The 24,322-nt window shown below is 41.9% G+C and overlaps 1 protein-coding gene across 2 annotated transcripts in view; it reads right to left on the minus strand.

Moving 5' to 3' along the window:
- Positions 1-16,740, minus strand: part of grhl1 (grainyhead-like transcription factor 1) — a 118,623-nt gene extending 101,883 nt beyond the window's left edge. For both annotated transcript variants that reach the window (XM_063071267.1, XM_063071258.1), the window contains exon 1: positions 16,519-16,740. In XM_063071267.1, the coding sequence (XP_062927337.1) occupies positions 16,519-16,538 (20 nt within the window). In that variant the 5' untranslated portion in view covers positions 16,539-16,740. The remainder of the gene's footprint in view (positions 1-16,518) is intronic.
- Between the last annotated feature and the right edge of the window lie 7,582 nt (positions 16,741-24,322).

Genomic DNA, 24,322 nt, shown 5'->3' on the forward strand with positions numbered 1-24,322 from the left:
TCCCTACATCCTCATCAACTCCATCCCTCCATTCTCCCACTCACTGACTAACTAGAACAATTTACAGTGGTCAATTAACCTACTTTCCTCCAGCACCTTTGGCGCATGAGAGGAAAACAAAATAGCTGGAGGTTAACATGCAAATTCCAAACTGACATCATTGAGATCAATTCTGAACACAGATCTCTGGTGCCATTAAGTACATTTACAAGGAGTGCTGCCACAAGAAAGCACATTTATCATCAGGAAGCCCCACCATCCAAGCCATGTTCTCTTCTCGCTACTACCATTGGGCGGAAGGTACAGCAACCTTAGGTCCCACACCAGCAGGTTCAGGGATAATTATTACCTTACAACCATTAGCCTTCTGAACCATTGTGGACAATCTCACCTCAACTTTGAAATGATTCCACAATCTACCTTCAGGAACTTTACAACACATGTTCTCAGAATTATTTTTTTTAATTTGCACAATTTGTCTTCTTCTGTACATCGATTATTTGTCAGTCTTTGTTTATATATAGTTTTTCATAAATTCTGTTGTATTTCTTTATTTTCTTTTAATGCCTGGAAGAAAATGAATCTGAAGGTATATGTGGTGACATATGTATACTTTGATAATAAATTTACTTTGATTTTTGCCTGAACCCAGTTCTCTGGTGCTAAAAGCTAACTGCTTTATCAACAAAATGAAAAAGGAATCTCTGGGTTGTATATGGTGATATATTTGTACTTTGATAGTGTGGGCACGTGGACAAGTGGTTAAGGCATTCGACTAGTGATCTGAAGGTTGCTAGTTCGAGCCCCAGCCGAGGCTGTGTGTTGTGTCCTTGAGCAAGGCACTTAACCACACATTGTTCTGTGATGACACCGGTGCCAAGCTGTATCAGCCCTTGCCCTTCCCCTGGACAACATTGGTGTCGTGGAAAGGGGAGACTTGCAGCATGGGCAACTGCCGGTCTTCCGTACAACCTTGCCCAGGCCTGCGCCCTGGAGAGTGAAGACTTTCCAGGCGCAGATCCATGGTTTTGCAAGGCTAACGGATGCCTTTATTTATTTATTTATTTATTATACTTTGATAATAAATTTACTTTGAACTGCGTCACTAGGCCAAAATCTATTCAAAAAACCCAATGTTCCTTAAAATTAATATTCACAATCAGTTGGATGTTAATGACTTGTATGTCATTATATATTCCATTCCTGACTTTATAGATTCCTGATTGGTCGGGGCATCAAAGAATATGGTGAGAGGGCAGGTGTATGGGACTTGGGATCAATCATGATGAAATGGCAGAGTGGTCTTGATGGGCTGAATGGTCGAATTCTGCTCCTACGTCTCATGGTCTTATGTGATATGTCAATAGAAGATTTTTTAAAAGCCTTACCAACAGCTTTTTAGCGAGATTCCATTCGAAGCACTGGCCTCTGAAATCCACAATACCGCAAATCCCACTGGGAGGCTGATTTTACCTGGAGATCCCCTGCTAGTCATTACACACCCTGCCCACTTTCTTTACCACAGCATTAATGGCACTCATCACACCTCATGTAATTGCAGATTAGGATTCAGTGTACAACAAAATGGGAAGCAATTCAGTTTCACGCAAACAATGCCGCTAGACCAATCCAAAACAAAGAAAAAGATTGAACCTGACGAGGCCCACAACCCTGGCAAGAGTCACAGGGCCTCAGCCCCAGCACGTAGTAGATTGATGGGGATTCGCTCCCATCTTGCTCTCAGATGCAATGGCTTCTCTCCCTTCCCCTCCAACCAGACCATGGGATCCCAATACCTCAGCTGGTACTCAACTCTGGCTTTACCCCTGTTGTTTCTAATTTGGACATCAATGCAATTCTCAAAAGAAAACATGTAAATCCTCATTTAGTAAAAAGGTAGGTATATCAGTTACTGGAGACAAATTATACTGTAACATATCAGACAGTGTTAATAAACCTTCTCATTTATACATATGTGGTTTAGATCTACAATGAACTAAAAGGAAAGAGTTAATTAACAATATGAGACTGTAAGAGGCTGCATTGGAAGAACACAAGAGATTGGGCAGATGCAAGTTCATTCCTCCCCACTAATCTCCCTCCCGGCACTTATCCCGGCAAAAAGTGCCATACTTGCCCATTCACCTCCTCCCTCACCTCTATTCAGGGCTCCGAACAGTCCCTCTACCTGTGAATCTGTTGAGGTCATCTACAGTATCTGCTGCTTCAGATGCACCTCCTCTACATTAGTGAGACCTGATGAAGATTGGGGGACTGCTTTGTCACGCACCTTCGCTCCATCTGCAAAAATCCTGGTGGCCAGTTATTTCAATTCCAATTCTCATTCCCATTTCTACATGTCAATCCATGGCCTCCTCTATTGCCATGATGAGGCCACACTCAGGCTGGAGGAGCAACATCCCATATTCCTTTTAGTAGCCTCCAACTTGATAGTATAAATATTGATTTCTTGAACTTCCAGAAATTTCCCCCTCCCCCTTCCATCTTCTTTCATTCCTCACTCTGATTCCCCTCTTAATCTTTTATCCTCACCTCCCCAGTACACCTCTTCCTTTCTTTTCTCCCACTCTCTTCTTCAGCCATTTCCCTTTTCTACCTATCACCTCCCAGCTACTCACTTTATTCCCCCTTTCCCTCACCCACCTGGCTCCAACCATCACCTTCTGCCTTGCACTCGTCTTCCTCTGTCCCACCCTCACCTTCTTATTCTAGCTCCTTCCCTCTTCCTCTCCAGTCCTGTTGAAGGGTCTTGGCCTGAAACATCATCTGATTATTCATTTCCATAGACGCTGTCTGACCTGCTAAGTTCCTCCAGCATTTTGTACGTTTCATTGAAGGAAAGATAGGGAGAGTGGGCATATAAAGAGTAAACAAACAATATCCTGAATTTAAGACATTTCCTTTGAAAATCCCTGGGAAATGTTTTTCAATTCTAAACAGATATCTTCTTTAAAATTCAGCTTACTTTATTGTAATATTCTTTAGACTCTTATGCATTAGTTTCTTGCCAATGACAGACTGAATTTTCATCTTCAGAGTTGAGTTTTTACACTCTCAAAGGAATTGTCTTAAATGGAGTAAATTCCTTTATCAAGATTTTTGTGTGATCACTTTCCTCCTTTTGAAGCCTAAATCCCCAACTGAAATACTGTATTTTAAAAGGGCAATTTCCTGAAAGCATTTGAAAAAAAGGTCTTTGCAAGTAGGACCATAAAATTGTTGAGTACAACCATTTAGAGAAATGACATTCCTTGGCCACACCTCATTTTTAAGTGTCCACCCCTAAGCTGTATCCGATTAAGCCGGACACACCTAAGAATTTGCCAGAGCAGCTCTCAGCCAGCCCAACTTAACATTGCTGTCAAACTGAAAAATTTAGCTCATTTTAACCATTTTAGCATTAAGCTATTATTATAATTTTGTACTTAAATATTCACAGTTAATGGGTGAATTTTAATTATTCATTGGCAATTTGCTCTAATTTACCTGCCTAAGTTAATTTCCAAAACATTAAGAAAATATTTATAGATGCTATAGCAAAAAAGTAATTCAGAAGTAATGATCTTGAAAAGTGTTTGCCACTGTGGCTGAAGTCACTTACAAAACACCTTACCACATTTACACAAGTTGAATAAGGAGCAAGTTGTGATGGGGTAGAAGTGCCAGGGGTCATTTGATCATAATTGGTACACAATGTATCTTTGATACTTTTATAACCATTTGGAAAATAAACAGAATAAAGGTACTTAGATCAGAAACGAAGTTCTGAAACTTACAATGTTACATTTTTCCTGAAAAATTTGTAGTTAACTTATTGACCAAAAGAAATTACACTTATGAAGCATTATTTACAGTGCGAAAGTTTTAATTGTTGTTTGTTTCAATAGTTTGTATGATTTGTTTTTTTTTTGTCTTTCTCTTGTGCATCGTGTGTTAGTCTTTTATTTTTATTCTTTTTTTCTTTAATTGGGTTCTTTTGGGTTCTTGCTTTGTGGCTCCCTATGAGCAACAAATCTCAAAACTCTATAATTTATACATTCTTTGAAAATAAATGAATCTTGAATCTTAAAGATATTTATAAAAATGAACATTGTACTTTTGAGGAATCTGGAAGTAAGGTAGGTCAACAAAGCCAGAAGTGATGAAACAGTATGACCTAGTGTAGGAGAGTAGCAGGGGAAGTCAGAGTCGCTGGATTCTGTAAGAATTCTCATAAAAATCAAACCAAAATCCACTGTCCCTTGAAAATCACAGAGAATTGCGTGGGGGCTAATCAGACAGAACTACCAAATACTCAAGGCTGGATTTCAGAAAAAAACAAATTATAATGCTGTAGTTGTGGAGGATTTAAACCAAGGCAGGATGGTGTGACCGAAAATGATTACTTTAGACAGGCAATGTAGAAGGCCAGAGTGGGAGGTTTGAAATGGGGAGGCCTCCTGTGTTAAAGTTCCTTATGGTTGAGTAAGGGCAGAGCAATGGCAACATTTCAGAAAGATAGACAACTACCCTCCAGCTGCTTTGAGTCAACCAAAAATAAACTTTTCTTCTTCACTGTCCTGTATGGCAAGTGGGAGAGGGTACAGTTCACATGCCTGCCTCATGAACACAAATTTTACACATGTGGAAGTTCAGAGACATTAACAGATTCAAGCCCTCTTGCCATTATTTAATCCGAAGGTAATAAAATATACTATCTCAAAGAAATTTGATGAACTTGCTATGCACACATCGACAACTGCATTTCTTATTTCACAACAGTAATTGAACTTCAAAAGTACTTCACTGGCAGATAAGCATTTGTGACATAAGATCATACAGCACAGAAACAGGTCCTTCAGCTCAAACGGCCCATGCCAATCAAGGCCCCCTCCTGGTTTCACATTCCCTCATTTGGTCCGTATCCCTCTGAACCTTTCCTACTCACATACTTGTTCAAGTACCTTAGATGTTGTTGCTGTACTCATTCCATATACTGATCACTCTCTGGGTGAAAACACTGCTTTTCAGGTCCCTTTTAAATTACTCTCTCTCACCTTAAACCTACACCCTCTAGTTCTTAATTCCCCAACTTTGGGAAAAAGACTGTGTGCACTCACCCTATCTATGCTCCACACAATTTTGTAAGATCATCACTGATTCTTCTATGCTCCAATGAGTAAAGTCCCAGTGATATCAACCTCTCTCCCGTCAGTACTGGTAATATCCTTATAATTCTTTTCTTCACACTTTCCAGCATAATGGCATCTTTCCTATAGCAGTACGACTACAACTGGACACAGTATTTCAAATGTGACCTCACCAATGTCTTATAGAACTGCAACATAACAGCCCAACTAAACTCAATGCCCTGACTGATGAAGGCCAGCATGACTGTACTCTTTCCCATACGGGCTACCTGGTCTGCTGATTTTCTCCAGCATTTTATGTGTGATGCCAAAAGCCTTCTTCACCACCCTATCTACCTGTGCTGTCACTTTCAGAGAACTATTTTGAACATAGAACATAGAAATCTACAGCACCTTACAGGCCCTTTGTCCCACAATGTTGTGCTGACTATGTAACCTACTCTAGAAACTGCCTAGAATTTCCCTTCCACATAACCCCCTATTTTTCCAAGCTCCATATACTGAGTCTCTTAAAAAACACTATTGTATCTGCCTCCACCACCATCACCAGCAGTGCATTCCACACACCCACCACTCTCCGTGTGAAAAACTTACTCCCGACATCCCCTCTGTACCTACTTCCAAGCACATTAAAACTGTGCCCTCTCATGCTAGCCATTTCAGCCCTGGGAAAAAGCCTCTGGCTATCCATACGATCAATGCCTTTTGACTTTTATTTATTTCTACTCCTCGTTTCTACAACACTTCCCAAGGCCATACATTTATCTACCCAACTTGCAGCACCTCACACTTATCCAAATTAAACTCCATTTGCAATTCCTTGGCCCATTTACACAGCTGATTAAGATCCCACTGTAATTTCTCATAACCATCTTCACTGTCTATAACACCACCTATTTTAGTGTCACCTGCAAACTTACTAACCACATCTTCTACATTCTTCTATGATGTAGATGACAAATAGCAATGGACCCAAAGCACAATGCTAGTCACAAGCCTCCATTCCAAGAAATTACTTTGCACCATTACCCTCTGCTTCCTACCATCAGTAAAAATGTGTATCTAATTAGCTATCTTCCCGTGGATTTGATACAATCTAGTTTTCCATAGCAGTTTACCATGAGGATCGATATCATACTAAAGTCCATATAGACTATGTCAACCGCCTAGGGCCCTCATTGACTATTTATGGTTAGTTCTTAAAACTCATTCATAATGAGACATAATTTCCCATGCAAAACACAGTGTTGACGTCCCTTAATCAACCAGTATACTGTTTTGCACTGAATGGAGTAGCAGCGCAATCCTGTTGTTCTCAGCTCTAACTACCTAACTAACCTGTCTTTCCAAATGCATGCTCATCTTATTCCTCAGGATCCTCTCCAGACATGTTGAAGTTATAGAAAACACAATATAAAAGGGCCTTGGCTTTCTTCAAAAGATTCCAGTCAATAAAACTCCAGAAACATGAGGTGTTTTAAGTTAATGGAGCAATTTATTGTTTAGTAACCCTTAAGTGGTTAGTAATCTTTGAGACTTAATATGCAAAAAGCATGCAAAGATCTCCAACGTGAAACATTTTGTGTAATCTGTTCAAAGACTGCCAAAAATCCATTGTACCTGCATTAAATCTCCTGCTGGAGAGCTGAATAATCTGTAAATGCCTGGACTCTTCAAAAGGAAGATGGCTCATGACAATTTTACTTATAACAAAAACGAAAATCTGTTGTTAACATTACAAACAACCTTATTTTCCCTTCCATCGAATATTCAGCTGCTATTGACCAATGTAGGGAGTTGGGAGTTTTTCCTTCTCAAGAAAAATGATAATAGGTACATTCTAAACACATTTTAATTCCAACCTGTTTGTTTAAGAACTGCACAGCCACAACAGAAGCATTCTCGTGCAAGTCAGGTGAGGAGCTCCAAAAGGAGGTACCAACTAGCAAAGCGGTCTTAGAAACATAGAAATCTACATGTTATAGGCCCTTCGGCCCACAATGTTGTGCCAACCATGTAACCTACTCTAGAAACTGCCTAGAATTTCCCTGACACATAGCCCTTTACCTCTCTAAGCTCCATGTATCTATCTAAGAGTCTCTCCAAAGATCCTATTGTATCGGCCTCTACCACCATCGCTGGCAGTGCATTTCATACACTCGCCACTCTCTGTGTGAAAAAACTTACCCCTGACATCCCCTCAGTACCTATTTCCAAGCTCCTTAAAACTATGCCCCCTTGTGTTAGCTATTTCAGCCCTGGGAAAAAGCCTCTGACTATCCACATGATCAATGCCTCTCATCATCTTATACACCACTATCAGGACACTTCTCATCCTCCATCACTCCAAGGAGAAAAGGCCAAGTTCACTCAACCTATTCTCATAAGGAATGCTCTCCAATCCAGGCAACATCCTTGTAAATCTCCTCTGCACCCTCTCTATAGCATCCACATCCTTCCTGTAATGAGGTGACCAGAACTGAACACAGTACTCTAAGTGGGGCCTAACTAAGGTCTTGTATAGCTGTAACATTACGTCACAGCTCTTGAACTCAATCCCATAATTGATGAAGGCCTATTCACCATACGCCTTCGCAACAACACTGTCAACCTGTGCAGCAGTTTTGAATGTCCTATCGACACGGACCCTGAGATCTCGCTGATCTTCCACATTGCTAAGAATCTTACCATTAATATTATATTCTGTCTTTAAATTTGACCTACCAAAATGAACCACTTCGCACTTGTGTCATTGTGGGAGCAGTCGTCATCTGAGTAGTAAGGCTTTGGCTCAACAGGGCTTCGGTGAGAACAGGTGGAGGGAGAGTAAGGAGGTAAGTTCATTCCTTATTTCTTATTCTGAGTTATCTCTAGAGAGAATAGGGAGTACTGTGTGCCTACAGAGCCAGTGTTCTGTTTTGTGTGTCAGATGTGGGATTTCCAGGACATACCCAGCCTCCCCAGTGGCCACATCTGCAGCTCCTTAGAAACCGAGTTAGGGAACTAGAGCTGCAGATCGATGACCTTCCGCTTGTTAGGGAAAGTGAAGCAGCGATAAACAGGAACCCCAAGGAGGTAGTCACAGGAGACAGATAAACAGGTGACTGTCAGGAGAAGGAACGAAGAACGTCAGATAGTGGAGAGCACCCCTGTGGTCATCCCTCCTCAACAATAAGTACTCCATTTTGAAGCAACAGTGGCCGTGCCTCTGGCACTGAATCAGGCTCAGTGGCTCAGAAGGGTGGCAGATAAAGGTATGGCTGAAGAATTAGAGCACAGGGAAGGGATTCAGATTTCTGGATAATTGGGACCTCTACTGGGGCAGGTGGGACCTGTACAAAAGGGACAGGTTGCGCTTGAATGCAAGGGGGACCAATATTTGTGCAAACAAGATGGCTGAAATTTCTGGGAATAGTTCACAATATGCAGGATAAATATGTCCCACAGAAAAAAGAACTTCTCAAATGGCAGGGCTAGGAAACCATGGCTGTCAAGGAAGTTAATGACTGCATAAAAGCCAAGGAAAGGGCATATAAGATAGCAACGGTGAGTGGGAAGTTGCATGATTGGGAAGATTTTAAAATCCAACAAAAGGCAACTAAAAGAAGCTGTAAGAAGGGAAAAGGTGAAATATAGGGGCAAATTAGCCAATTATATAAAGCAGGATACCAAAAATTTTTTCAGTTACATAAAAAGTAAAAAGGAGGTGAGAGTTGATATTGGACCACTGGAAAATGATGCTGGTGAGGTAGTAACGGGGGCCTAAGAAACTGCAGATCAATTTGATGGATACTGTGCATCTATATTCACTGTGGAAGACACTAGCAGTGTGCCAGAAGGTCTGTGAGTGTCAGGGAGCAGGAGTGAGTACCATTGCTATTACTAAGGAAAAAGTGCAAGGCCAACTCAAAGGTTTTAAGGTGGATAAGTCACCTGGACCAGGTGGACTACATTCCAGAGTCCTGAGAGAGGTTGCTGAAGAGATAGCAGATGCATCGGTCATGATCTTTCAAGAATCACTTGGTTCTAGCATGGTCCCGGAGGAATGGAAGATTGCAAATGTCACAGAACACTTTAAGAAGGGAGGAAGCCAAAACGAAGGAAATTATTGGCCAGTTAGCCTAACCTCAGTGGTTGGGAAAGTGTTGGAGTCTATTATTAAGGATGAGGATTCGGGGTGCTTGGAGACTAATGATCAAAGTCAGCATGGTTTCTGGAAAAGGAAATCTTGCCTGACAAATCTGTTAAGGTTCTTTGAGGAAGTAACAAGCAAGATGGATGAAGGAGAGGCAGTGGATGTCATTTACTTGGATTTTCAGAAGGCATTTGATAATGTGCCACACATTAGGCTGCTTAACAAGATAAAATCCTGTGGCGTCGCAAGAAAGATATTGGCATGGATAGAGGAATGGCTGACAGACGGGAGGCAGTGAGTGGGGTTAAAACCGGCTTTTTCTGGTTGGCTGCTGGTGACCAGTGGTGTTCCTCAGGGGTTAGTATTGGGACCGCTACTTTTCACATTGTTTGTCAATGATTTGGATAATGGAATTGAGGGTTTTGTGGCAACATTTGCGGATGATACAAAAATAGGTGGAGGGGTAGGTAGTTTTGAGGAAGCAACATGATTGCAGCAGGACATAGACAAATTGGAAGAATTGGCAAAGAAGTGGCAGATGGAATACGGTGTCGGGAAATGATAATGCATTTTTGTAAAAGGAACAATAGTGCAGGCTATTATCAAAATGGGGAGAAGGCTCAAACCTCCGTAGTGCAGAGGGACTCAGGAGTCCCTGTGCAAGACTCCCAGAAGATTAATTCCCAGACTGAGTCTTTGGTAAAGAAGGCAAAAGGAATGTTGGCATTTATTTCAAGGGGAACAGAATATAAAAGCAAGGAGATAATGTCAAGCCTTTATAAGACAATAGTCAGGCCACACTTGGAGTATTCACAACAGTTTTGGACTCTATGTCTCAGAAAGGATGTGTTGTCTTTGGTGAGCATCCAAAGGAGGTTCATGAGAACAATTCTGGGAATGAAGGGGTTAACATATTAGGTGTGTTTCGCAGTTCTGGGCCAGTACTCACTGGAATTTAGAAAAATGTGTAGGGATCTCATTGAAACCTACTAAATTTTGAAAGGACTAGATAGGGTGGTTGTGGAGAGGATGTTTCCTATGGTGGAGGGTATCCAGAACTTGAGGGCACAGCCTCAAAATTGAGGAGCAACCTTTTAGAACAGAGGTAAGGAGCAATTTTTTTTAGCCAAAGAGTAGTGAATCTGTAAAATGCTCTTGGATCATGGACTGCAGCAGAGGCCACTTCCTTGTGTATACTTAAGGCAGAAGTTGATCATTTCTTATCAGTCAGGGATCAAAAGATGCGGCGAGAAGGCAGGAATATGGGGTTAAGTGGGATCCAGAATCAGCCACGATGGAATGGTGGAGCAAACTCAATGGGCTGAATGGCCTAAGTCTGCTCCTAGGTTTTATGGTCTTATCTTTATTAAGTCAACCGTGACAAAAGTCTTGTAACCATCCAGTCAACCATAAGAAATATGAACAAGCTGTGAACACCAGTCCATTTGCTCAATCCCACATAGCTCAAATGTAACTCTACTCTAACCTGGAGGAAAATCAATGGCCCAGGTTGTGAACACTCTCAGTACCTGTTTTTTTTTAAGCTACATTTAAAATGTATTCAGCTTCCTTTTATACTTCAGCTATCAAAAACCTCCTAGTGTTGCAATCTTTACATAATGCCACATAAAAACATCTGAAATATTAGCTAAAGTTACTGACTGAGAATTCTTCAGGCTGCTCAGGAATCATTGGTTCAGGGCAGGAAACCCAATGGGAACTAATACTAGAAGATGGAAGTCCAACACAGAGACCCTATATTATTGGGATAATTTTCTTTGAGGTCAGCTGCAACCACAATCATTTTGCCCCTGACCAAAAAGTACCAGTAAATATTGTATAGTATTGTATGATAAAGCACTCTTTTGGTATAATATCCTGCGGGAGTTTATCTTGATTTTAAAGTAATTGCCAGCTAAATTATCCTTTTTAAACTCATGGTAACATTGAAAACTTATGATACAGAAAAGGCTATTCAGTCCGTTACATATCAAATTTTATATTTTGGTTTCAAACTTCCTTTATTTTTCTGATTGTTTGGGTTACTTTCCAAAGATCATATTCCCTTTAGTAACTTATTTATTATTCCTTGTGTAATTTGCTTACATCTTTGCCTTACATTTCATCTATAAGTTGATCCTTGAAGCTTTCTTCAAGTTGAAGAAAGTCGAAGCTTTCTTCATGTTTGTTCTCATTTTATAATCAAATGCAACTTTTTCTAAATTTTGCTTTTCTCTTGAATAATACCAATTTTGTCAATGCTCCTCCTAAGAAACATTACCCATAAGGGTAGCGTTCATCTTTATATTTTGTCACTTCAAGTTGGATAAGTCACTGGGACCAGATGAGATGTACCCCAGGCTACTGAGGGAGAACATTGCTGAGCCACTGGCGATGATCGTTACATCATCAATGGGGACGGGAGACGTTCTGGAGGATTGGAAGGTTGCGGATGTTGTTCTCTTATTCAAGAAAGGGAGTAGAGATAGCCCAGGAAATTATAGAACAGTGAGTCTTACTTCAGTGGTTGGTGAGTTGATGGAGAAGATCCTGAGAGGCTGGATTTATGAACATTTGGAGAAGCATAATATGATTAGGAATAGTCAGCATGGCTTTGTCAAGGGCAGGTCGTGCCTTACGAGCCTGATTGAATTTTTTGAGGATGTGACTAAACACATTGATGAAGGTAGAGCAGTGGATGTAGTGTATAAGGCATTTGACAAGGTACCCCATGCAAGTCTTATTGAGAAAGTAAGGAGGCATGGGATCCAAGTTGACCTTGCTTTGTGAATCCAGAACTGGCTTGCTCACAGAAGGCAAAGAGTGGTTGTAGATGGGTTATATTCTGCATGGAGGTTGGTGACCAGAGGTGTGCCTCAGGGATCTGTTCTGGGACCCCAACTCTTCGTGGTTTTTATAAATGACCTGGATGAAGAAGTGGAGGGATGGGTTAGTAAATTTGCTAATGACACAAAGGTTAGGGGTGTTGTGGATAGTGTGGAGGGCTGTCAAAGGTTACAGCAGGACATCGATAGGATGCAAAACTGGGCTGAAAAGTGGCAGATGGAGTTCAACCCAGATAAGTGTGAGGTGGTTCATTTTGGTAGGTCAAATATGATAACAGAATATAGTATTAATGGTAAGACTCTGGGCAGTGTGGAGGATCAAAGGGATCTTGGGGTCCAAGTCCATAGGACACTCAAAGCAGCTGCACAGGTTGACGCTGTGGTTAAGAAAACATATGGTGCATTGGCCTTCATCGATCATGGGATTGAGTTTAGGAGCCGAGAGGTAATGTTACAGCTGTATAGGACTCTGGTCAGACCCCACTTGGAGTACTGTGCTCGGTTCTGGTTGCCTCACTATAGGAAGGATGTGGAAACCATAGAAAGGGTGCAGAGGCGACTTACAAGGATGTTGCCTGGATTGGGGAGCACGCCTTATGAGAATAGGTTGAGTAAACTCGGCCTTTTTTCCTTGGAGTGGCGGAGGAAGAGAGGTGGCCTCATAGAGGTGTATAAGATGATGAGAGGCATTGATCGTGTGGATAGTCAGAGGCTCTTTCCCAGCGCTGAAATGGCTAGCATAAGAGGGCACAGTTTTAAGGTGCTTGGAAATAGGTACAGAGGAGATATCCTCTGACCAAAAAGTTTTTTTATGCAGAGAGTGGTGAGTGTGTGGAATGGGCTGCCGGTGACGGTGGTAGAGGCTGATATGATAGCGTCTTTTAAGAGACTCCTGGATGGATACATGGAGCCTAGAAAAATAGCTATGGGTAACCCCAGGTAATTTCTAAGATAAGGACATGTTCATCACAGCTTTATGGGCCAAAGGGCCAAAAATGTGCTGTAGGTTTTCTATGTTTCTAACATTATGATAAGCATATTATTTTGCCACCTCTATTCTCAATCACTTTGGTTCATTTTCTATTACTAGATCTTTTAGAATATCCCTCCTAGCCATTTTATTTGGTGAGAGCTGAAATTCCCTACGTTTTTTTTAATTTTAGAGATTATTCTTCGGCTTCCATTCCAATATTTGGTAATCTGTGATACATGTATGTAGCTGATCTCTTCTAGTCCCTCACCTCAACCAAGATGGAAACAGTTTCCACTGCTTTGTTAATTAAGTTCTTTCTTGCTCATATTATTGCACTATTCAGGAGCCTCATTTCCATATACTTCCCCTGCAAGTCACCAGTATTTGATCGCCCAGCCTAGTCATTGGACTCTTTCTTAACATCAGTTTTCTCATTCAAACTAACGATGACAGATGCTCACCCGAACTAAAAAGAATTTATTCCCATTAACTGAAAACTGTGAAATGATGTTGTCATTTAAGCAAAGAACTACAGTTTACTGACTAAGATATTCCATATGTAGTATGTAGATAAAATTATGGAAAGAACAAACTTTGCATAGGGGACCTCTATCAGTAGGAATTATGTGATAATAGTGGTGACTGAAGTAATGGTATCTGTCTTATCTGATTGTGTGTGGTTATAAAGCTACTGATGCAATGAAGCATATAACAAACTTGTTCTATTTCAATTCTCATTGAATTCAGCTGTACTCTTACACAACATTAGTATATTAACAGAAGGGACTACATCTAGAAAATGGACTTAAATAACCATTGGCATGGTAGCACAGAAAATGCAAAGAGAAACAGTATCAACCAATTTTTAAGAACTCTGCAGGAAAGAGTTCTAAAACTCTGCTTAAATACTGATTATCACGAGCCTAGAGAGCACAAATGATAACTTATAACTAATTATTGAAGTATGTCCAAGAAACTTAATTTAGTATGCAGTTCCTATCCCGGGTTTAGCAATTCACTCAGAATTAGTGCAGTTGAAAATGAATAGATAAAATCCAATCCAGCTACATTTGCCTAACTTTTCTTTTACTATCTAGCCAAAACTTGAGAAATAATGCATACAGAAATCAGCGTATGAGTTTGACACCAAAAACAAAAAGAAAAATAGTCTGCTGCCCCTTTTCGTTGGTTAACTGATACCATCTTTCAAAAGTTGGAGTGAGACCTATTGGGTCGAGTTCTAAATATCCGTGCTCAGCACCTGGCTGGAGTATTCACCGATACCTTTAACTTCTCACCTCAGCAGTCTGAGGTACCCACCTGCTTCAAGCAGGCTTCAATTATACCTGTTACTTGTAGCAACAACGCAGAAAACCTTATACCGATTTCAAAAACAGGGCGACTTTTTTAATCCTCCTCAAAACTTCAGATCTGGAATTCAGGGGACACGTTAGCAGTTTGTAGATAACCGTTGCCAGGTTGGCGTTTGTACTGCAACTTCTTTTTTCGAAGCTTAATCAAACTGTTTTTAGATTTTAATATCAAGTTATCACCAGCGTCCCAACCTTGCGAACTAATGGAATTGCCCGCATACACGAACTGAGGGCCATTGCGAAGGGAAAAGGAGGGGGTGAAAGAAGAACAAGTACGTATTTGCGGTTTAATTAGGAATTGGGACATCAGAAGTGGCCAATAGTAAACTGCAAGTAAAGAAAAAAAAAAGTATTTGAGCAGACGCCACAATATAATGGTCGTTTTGGCGGATAGATGACGCATCGTGTTGCAGATCTTATTAATGTTAGTGTAACATTGCCTGAGGTTGACATTCTTCACATGAGTGTTTCAAACAGCCCGTAACACAGGGTCATGAGAGCAGCGATCAAAACAAGGTCAAACTAATGCAAGTTGATGAATCCTTAGCCCCCTCTCCCCCTACCTGTAAGCAAAGTGTTTATTGCTAAGCACCTGCCAGCCGGTTGTTCTCCTGACTCAGGGATTTTGGAAGATGACGGCCAACGCCTCACAGGTGTAGAGTTTCACCGCTGTCAAGTGTCTCCGCGCTATATCCTTCAAGTCTCCTTGTCGAAACTATCAACTTGCGGGCAAACGCTCAGCAAAGCCCCTCGTGCCCAATTTGCTGCTCTGATTTATGAACTTGATTACCTGAGCTGTTTGTGACCGAGCATTAAAGTGGAGAAGAGGTGAGCAGAGGATGGGGCCATTCACTGCGAACATTAAAGCAAACTCTTTCTTGTTGTGGTAACCGGTGGTGTGAAGAGGCTGCCTGGCCCCACATCCAAAGCAGCTTCTGCCAACGCCGACCCGCCTGGTATTTTCTGTCTGCTTCCTTCCCTTGTCCAATACCCCTGCCACAAATCTCGAAGGTACTTTATTTTCCCCTCCACCTGATATTGTGAAATTTGCCCTCGGTGCTTTAACTAAACCGAAGCGAGTTTCGTGGTTTGGTTAATTCGACCCAGAGCCTAATCCCAGCGACACCCCCGCTCTCCCCGCCCAGGCCAAGATTCAGTGCCAAATCAAAGCTGGTGATCTGCCTCTTGCCCACTCATCACTCAGTGATCACCCCTACCCGAGGAGCTGGGGGGGGGTGGGGGAGAGAAAACTTTCACACCATAAAAACAGCAAACATAAACTACAAACATGAGAAAATCTGCAGATGCTGGAAATCCGAGCAACAGACACAAAATGCTGGAGGAACTCTGCAGGCCAGGCAGCATCTATGGAAAAGAGTACAGTCGGCGTTTCGGGCCCAGAGACTTCATCAGGACTCCACTGGCCGCGGAGGCCGTCCAGTTAAACAGAAGACAAAAGCACGGACAATTTGGCCGAATTTATCTGAAAAACGTCTTGAGTCGGTTGTGGGGATGTTTGGAGCTGGCCCCGGATTTACGGCCGGTAAATCAGACGGAATCAGATTAGCGTCACTCTCTCGAAAGTGGCAGTAAATGTAAGCGAGAAGACCCCCGATCCGGGTGGAAATTCCCGGTGATAGAAGGTGGTGGGGTGGAAGAGTACACCAGACCGCGGGTATCCCGTGCCCACCCACTCTACAACCCGACGGCTCAAACCCCCCGGTGGTAAATTGGGTATTGGGCCGACCCAGAGAACAGGTGCCGGCCGCTCAGGTGCTGCGTTAACAGGTGTGCTGCATTCCCTCACTCACTGGCTGAGCCCGAGGCGGAGGGCGCAGAGTCCCACTCGTTATCTCACTCGATTCCTTTAAGAGGAAAGACAACTTACTTAGGGGGGGGCGGGTTAGTGTAGTTGTGAAAGAAATAGACCCCATAATATCCTTTCCTCCTTAACCAATACCCGACACCTACCCGCCCCGAACCCTCAGATCCACGCAGAACTGGACTTGAAGTAGCAGCAAAAACGAGTGCGTTCACTTACTTATCGTGTTCTTGTGTCATCTTCTCTTTCCCCCCACCCCTGTCACACAATCTCAATCTCGTTCTCCTCGGTCGGTCCAACTGGACTTTCTAGTTAGGCCAATGTGCGGCGAAACCCGAATAGCCAGCGTCTCCGCTCGGCGCGGCGGTTAAACGGGTTCTGCGGAGATTGTTTTTGTTTTTCTTTCTCTTGCGCGCACACACACACAAACTTTACAACCCAGTCTCGTTGCAGCAATTCAGGTATAGAATGAATTGCGGGTCTCAATAGGATTGGATTGCCAGCGTGTTTCCCCGTCCCTCCTTCCTCTGTCGGTCCCATGTGATTGGCCATGCTAATAGCTGCAGGTAACGGGGTGTGAACTCAGCTTTCATGAGCAACCTGTTCCCGCTTTCGCCTGTGGTCTTGAGACCGATCAGTGAAAAAAAAATGCTTATAACCAGAAACTGGCTTAAAAATGTTGGTACACCAACTTTGGATTCTCCCACCTGTCACAAACGAGACGATTGCATTCGTATGGTGGCATTTAACTTTTAGGTGTTTCAAAGCTCTGCAAAGCCAAGTCGCTTAACGACAAAAAATGATGGAAACTCTGCAGATCTATCAACATCAGTGAAAAGAAAAACAAAGTTTATTGATCCTGCATGTTTCTTTTTGTTGCGACTGTAGCAAATACTCCGACCAGTTTGCGTGCAGTATCTGCCGCGAACCGCAAAGTGACATTGACCGGATAATCTGATTCAGTAATGGTAGCCGAGGAGTAAACATTCCTGCTCGTGAATTAGTACCATGGGATGTCCTGCATCCATTCGAAAGATTGTGCAATTGCTCTAGCACTGCGGTGAAATGCACTCCCCCGGTTTGTACACTGAATTGATAAACCGTACCACACACAAAAACAAACTTCAGCTAACTGAAACCATTCATTTGCAAGTGGGTTATCTGTGCCCGTTAATCTCAATTTTACGAATGTTATGTTATTATGCCAATGTTATGTCAAAGTTTAAAGACCATTTTTTGAGATTTTAAGTGTAGCTCGGTAACGCATGCGACTGAAACCTGACTGGGGAACGTGCAGTGAAGATCAGCAATCTTTACTTTCTTATAGGGCGTTTTTATTTAATTGGATATATATTATCCGATTATAATTTGATTTATGTGGTTAGTTGAAACTCCTTCACAGCCATCGACAAAAAAGATGAAAATAATGTTGATTTTAACCTAGTCATTGTTTAGAGTGTGCCTTCCGGTAAAGATCCTGGCGAAAGTAGAGACATGGTACAAGTTGCTATACACGATGAACATTGCACAAGATATTTCCAAAAATGGTCCAAGTTTAAGGGGAAACTTCTCCACTCAGAGGGTTGTGAATGGTGCATGCGTGCATGCTAGGTTTCAACGTTTAAGAAAAATTTGGATAAGGCCATGGAGGGCTACGGTCCCAGTGCAGGTGGATGGGAATGGGCTCTGTAATGGTTTCAGCATGACGGTTTTGGTGCTGTACTTCTCCATTATTTGTTTTTCACAAACAAATTGTATAAACTTGTATAAGAGATAACTGTCCGTATTAGCAACGTAGTTTATTGTACTATGACTATTGTACAAAAATAAGTAAAAGTTCTAAGTAATGGCTTAATTGTATCTTTTTGTAACACCATTTCAGTTTAAGGGAAATTTTCTATTATTCATATAACACAGTGACCTATTCAAACAATGGACTAGTTTAATAAATAAATGCATGCATTCAATATTTTCCATTAAAGTCAGTTTTAAAGTACTGTACTATTACTCTATTTCATTTGCAAAGATTAATATTTGAATATATGATTGGATTTTTTTCCTGTAACATTGTACTTTAGACTGCCTTTATGCAAGTCAACCCTCAATTTTGTTTCTTTTTAATGTTGCATATATGGATTCTTAGAATATACACAATACTCCAACCAACAACCTTAAAAACAAGATCAGTTGAAACTTAATCTCTCTTGTAGTTTTACCTTCTACTTATTCATATGTGTGTGAGTTTCAAGCTTTATTTCATGCCCTGTAAAATATGTTAGAATGATGCAGTTTCCCTCTAGGTTGCCACCTATGTGAGCATCTTAATGCTATCAGCTGCTATCTCTTTGAGTAGCAAAGATCCTTCTGCACTGACTCCTAACAGCAAAATCCAAGCCATTTCCAATGTGCTGTCCTCAAACCTCCCAACTCCTAAGACTGCATCAAAGTCTGAGAAATCTAACACTGATTTGAAAGTAGCAACAGCACCAAGTTCTCACATTATTGATATTTTGTACTCTTGTAATACTGATTTGGTGCATTCTTGCCAGGACAAACAGGTTTTTTTTGTTATTCAGCAGATCAAGCAGCGTCTGTGTAGGAAAAGAATGATCAGCATTTTGTGTCACAACTCTGCATCAGATAAATATCTAACTTCAGGTGTCTAAAATCAGACTGGTAGAACCTATTGACTGTCATTGGGAGTGGACGGTTTGGGTAGTGAGAGTAAGGTGGGTGTCTTCTGTAAACACAAACTTTTGTGATTAATAGCAGTTTCCAAAAAAAGGACACATTCAGTTTCTGAGGAACTTTGTCTCAGTACTTGAATTCCATGAACAAAACCAAAAAAAAAATTTTGACCTCAAATGAAGCTGAACTGTTAGCTTTGAAGTTCAAAGTTTATTTATTATCATGATTATGTATATGTCATCATATACTATTCTGAGATTCACTTTCTTCAGGCACTTACAGTAGAACAAAGAAATTCAATAGAATCAATGACAAAAGACACCCAAAGACCGACAAACAACCAATGTGCAAAAGACAAAATGTACAAATACAAATAAAAACAAATATAATAAATAATGCTGAGAAAATGAGTTGTAGGGTCATTGAGAGTGAGTCCATAGGCTGTGCAATCAGTTCAGTGTTGAGGTGAGTGATATCATCCGTGCTGGTTCAGGTGTCTAATGGTTGAAGGGTAGTAATTGTTCCTGAACTTGGTGGTGTGGGGCCCAAGGCTGTTTTACCTCCTTCCTGATGGCCTGAATGGTGGGGATCCTTGATGATGGATGCTGCTTTCTTGTGGCAGCATGTCTTGTAGAGCTTAGTGTCCTCTACAATAATTTTAATCAAGAAATAATAATAAAAGTAATAAATGCTGTGTCATTTAAAGAATTTTAAAGTTCCAAATTATATCACCATAAAAGTATTGGGCCAAGTGGTTAAGGCGTCTAGTGATCTGAAAGTTGCCCGTTCGAGCCTCAGCTGAGACAGCATGTTGTGTCCTTGAGCAAGGCACTTAACCACACATTGTATTGGCCCTAGTGTCCTTCCCTTGGACAACATCGGTGGCATGGAGAGGGGAGACTTGCAACAAGGGCAACCATACAACCTTGCCCAGGCCTGCACCCTGGAAACCTTCCAAGGTGCAAATCCATTGTCTCACGAGACAAATGATCCCTACATCACCAAACTTCCCTTGGTTAATCTATAAAGGTACATTTTGCCCGTTAGATAATTTATTTATGACGAAGTTGTCCCAGAGTGGTAAATAAACACAATGTCAGGACACCACTGTTTGTTATGGTTATCAAAAGGTAATTGGACCCTTAGAACCTAATAGGATTAGGCTAGAACAGCTAATCAATCTCTATGCACTTACTGTCAATTCACCAAAAACTATGTATGATAAAAGGATGCAGGATACTTTTATTGGAAATATCTTATCTGCCACTCTTTCCATGACATCCTGCATGTTCATCTTGTGTCAGTGCTTATGGAATTATGCTGCAGGTGCAGGTTGCACAGGCAAAGTTGTAATAAGGAAGAACCCGTACTTTTTCCTAAACGTACTATGAAAGTAGACTCAGCAGGGTACCAATGGAACTGAGAAATTGGTTTGGATGTCAGCTTGCTCTTTTCTAAACTTCTGGAAACATCTGTAATTGTTTCCCATGGGAAGAGCAAGTTCTGAAACATACCACTTAAGTTCACTGCTGAATAAGACCTATATTTGTACTTGGTACAGAAGGTTTGTTTGGTGTCAGTTATCCTAACGTACCTGCTTTGGTGGTACAATGTTTTTGTTTACATTTATGCTTTTACTAGACATTTACATTTCTGAAAAGACCAGGATTATTGCCAGTCCTTTGTTCTGGCTACAGCAAGCTACCTTTTTTGAACTGCTGCAGTCAGTATGGTAAAGGTGTGTTAAACCGGTAAATTATAACAATAAAGAGGCAGTAATAAAAAACCAAATCCAGATGGTGCACTATTTAAATAGAACACAGAGAGATGTGTTCCTATCACCCTCTTTCTTCCAGGTAGCAGAGGTCACAGGTTTGAGAGGTTCTTATTGAGAAACATTGATAAGAAATTTCTGTGCATCTGGGCACAGTGACTCAAATATCCAAACGATTTTTTTTACTTGTGATATCTTTAGTACTGTGCATTACATTTTCAAAGTATGAAAGTAAAATGTTTCAGGATAAAAAATGGGTGTCCAATTTTGATAATTTTGATGCTGAAATACAAAACAGAATTAGTTTGTATGAAAAACTAATTACAACACTGTTTGTAAACAAAATACTTCTGGTTATGAGGATCTGACTGCATTCTTAATTTTACTTAGTTAACAAGAAAAGTGAAGATGCTGGTGTGCTATGAAGTCTCATCTTGAAAAATCCAAAACACCCTGAGTAGCAGCCCCAAAAGAACCCAAAATATATAACAATACTTAGCACAATCTTGTTGTGCACCCCAGATCACACAACGAATGTGGTAAATTGCTCAAAAAAGTCACACTTAGCCAAATTAAACACGAATGGTTCATAATTGTTGTACATTTTTACGACTGAGAAAGAATTCTGCAAATGATTTTTAGAGTCATAGAGTATGACAGTCAATTCAGATTTAGAAACCATGTATCTGAATTAGCACATAGATGTAATAATGTAAAGAAAAAATATCAATAATAAATTTTAAAATTAAGATTTATATACAAAAGATTCACAGAGAAAAAGCATCAGTCAGCAAAATAAAGAAAAATTAATAACTGCAGAAACATGTTGATATATATGTGTCACTAAAACAACTCATTCTGTGCGTGTGGTACGTTCATGTCTTATGTAAATGCTCCACAATAACAAGATTTAGATATTTTCTCCTATCAATATGTGGTCTTTTCACTTTAAACTCAATAAAACACTGAAAGAATCTCATGAACATCTCCATTGCTGAGTTATGATTTATTTTTTATTACAGACAGAAGACAAAGCCTACCGAAAATGGACTCAGCAAGTCCCTACGTGCTCAGTTTCGACAGTTCTCACTAAGTAAGGAACTCCCATCTCATGATTAAGTCATCTTGCCTTAGGGTTAAGAGAAAAAAACTAGTACTTATTGTATCTCTAATTTGAAATACACCTTGCAACTTTTCTGTTGATAATTGTGGGAGCCTTTTTGCTTCTGCATTCACCTATGAGTTTCCGTCTGCTAAAACAAATGGTTTAACAACTATAGATGAAAAACCAGGAAGAATGTGCACTTACAGGTAGAAAATTGACCTGGGAAACAGTCATCAAAACCAGGAAGCAGTGTGAATTAAACAGATTTTAAAGCCTATAAGTTGCTATACAATGACGGTTAGCTACTAGGCTAAAAACATCAGGAGATCAGCATAAAGTGGCTGATCATTGTTAAAACTGAATGTCTCAAGACCCACTATTCAGGCCACAGATGAAATTTGAGGAATGGAGAAGAGCAAATCTAAACTGATGCTTACAGAGAGGACAGTGTTTGCATTTCAGAGGAGGAGGGTGTCACAAAGGCGGGGGCATTGGGAGCAAGGGTGGACCCAAATGCAAGACACATCTTGTGAGGTTACGGTATGGACTCCGAGCCAGAGACTGGGCAAGGACCCAGTACCTGGGTCTTGCCTTGGGCTCGGACCCCAGAACCAGGCATGGACGTGACATGGGCTAGGGAGAGGAGGAACATAGAAAAACAGAGCCTCGGTCTTGGGAGAGCAGGTACATGGAACCATGGACACATACACAGACCACAGAGTCGGGACCCCTCCTTGGAAACAGGACATAGGGCCGGGACTCACACACAGAACAGAGAGCCGGGACCCCTCCTTGGGAACAGGACATAGGGCTGGGACTCATGACCCCGCCCCCCCCCCCCCACCGGGCAACGGCACGATGGCCTGACTTACCCCACAGAGGCAAGGACAAGACAAGACAAGACATGACCCCCCGCAGAGCAACGGCAAGACGGCCTGACTTACCCCATGGAGGCGAGGACAAGACAAGACAAGACATGACCCCCCGCAGAGCAACGGCAAGACGGCCTGACTTACCCCACTGAGGCGAGGACAAGACAGGACAAACACCAAAGAACAACACAGTTCCTATCTAGCTCCAGCAATAGAACTAGACCGAGGTGCAGGCGAGGGCTACAGACGAGGGCTAGAGGCGAGAGGGGCAGAGAAGGGATTCAGACGGGGGGTAGGATAGGAATCACGGACCACCAGGGCCAGGACTTGACTAGGTACTCGGATGCCACCAGGACCAGGACTTGACTTGATACTCGGATGCCGCCAGGGCCAGGACTTGACTTGGTACTCGGATGCCGCCAGGGCCAGGACTTGACTTGGTACTCGGATGCCGCGAGGGCCAGGACTTGACTATGCCGCCAGGGCCAGGACTTGACTTGATACTCAGATGCTGCCAGAGCCAGGACTTGGACTTGGACGTGGTACTTGGACGCCGCCAGAGCCAGGACTTGGTACTTGGAACCTCCGGGTAGTGGCGAGCTCTAGACTCGGACCAGGAACAGTAGACAGCGGCTCCTGATTCTCTCTGGCTGGATAACTGACGGACCCACCTTGATGAGGAAACTTTGCAGGCTCGCTTCGGCAAGGTAACTGGACAGGGTTGCTCCAGTGAGGAAGGGTGAATTACCGGCACTTGCTTTGGCAGAGTCTAGGCTTGCTCCGGCCAGACGACATCGGCACACTGTACCTTTGATGACTTTGCAGACGCTCCCGCGCCGAACGGCTGAAAGCCGGAGACTATAAACTACCGGTTCAGCCGAGCATTAATTGCCTCGAATCACCAAAGCCAAGGGACACAGGAAAACAGGGAATCAACGGTCCGGATCGTAACATAAACAAGGTAAATTTAAAGGGACCCCGATCCGGACCATGACAGAGGGTGTTGGTTCTAGGGATGGGCGGTTGGGAAAGTAGGTGAAGGTCTTGTGGGGTCTGGAGAACCACCACTCTGATTGGATCTCAAAATACCCTTTCAAGAATACTACAGCTAATTCCTGCTCAAGAGAGATAGCAGAAAAAGATCAGTGGTCAAGTCCCAGGAATAACTTGTAAACAAGAATTCTAAACTCAGTAGAATTGTTCTCCATCATCCTCGCCACCACCCCCTCCCCCATCAGTAATGCTTGATTTCCAGGCTCAGTGACCATGACAACTAGAAAACAGGACACACAAGTGTTTGTGGATGCTGGAACCTGGAGCAACAGTCTGTGGAAAGAACTCGGCAGATCATAAGCATTTGTTAGAGATGGGGCAGGGAGTGGGCAGGGGAGGAATTAACGTTTTAGGTTGAAACCCTACATAGGAACTGAGGGTTGAGAACAGTCATCCCAGGGAGGTACAATAATGGTTTAAAAATCAGAAAAATAAAATCCTTTCCTGTTTGTTTTGGAATTTACATTTACTGGTTCTTGGAAAGCTTGTGATGATGTGAATATTGGTGGGGGGACTGAGACATAAATTTCT

This window comes from Mobula hypostoma, chromosome 2 (genome assembly GCF_963921235.1).
Source record: "Mobula hypostoma chromosome 2, sMobHyp1.1, whole genome shotgun sequence".
Lineage (NCBI taxonomy): Eukaryota > Metazoa > Chordata > Chondrichthyes > Myliobatiformes > Myliobatidae > Mobula > Mobula hypostoma.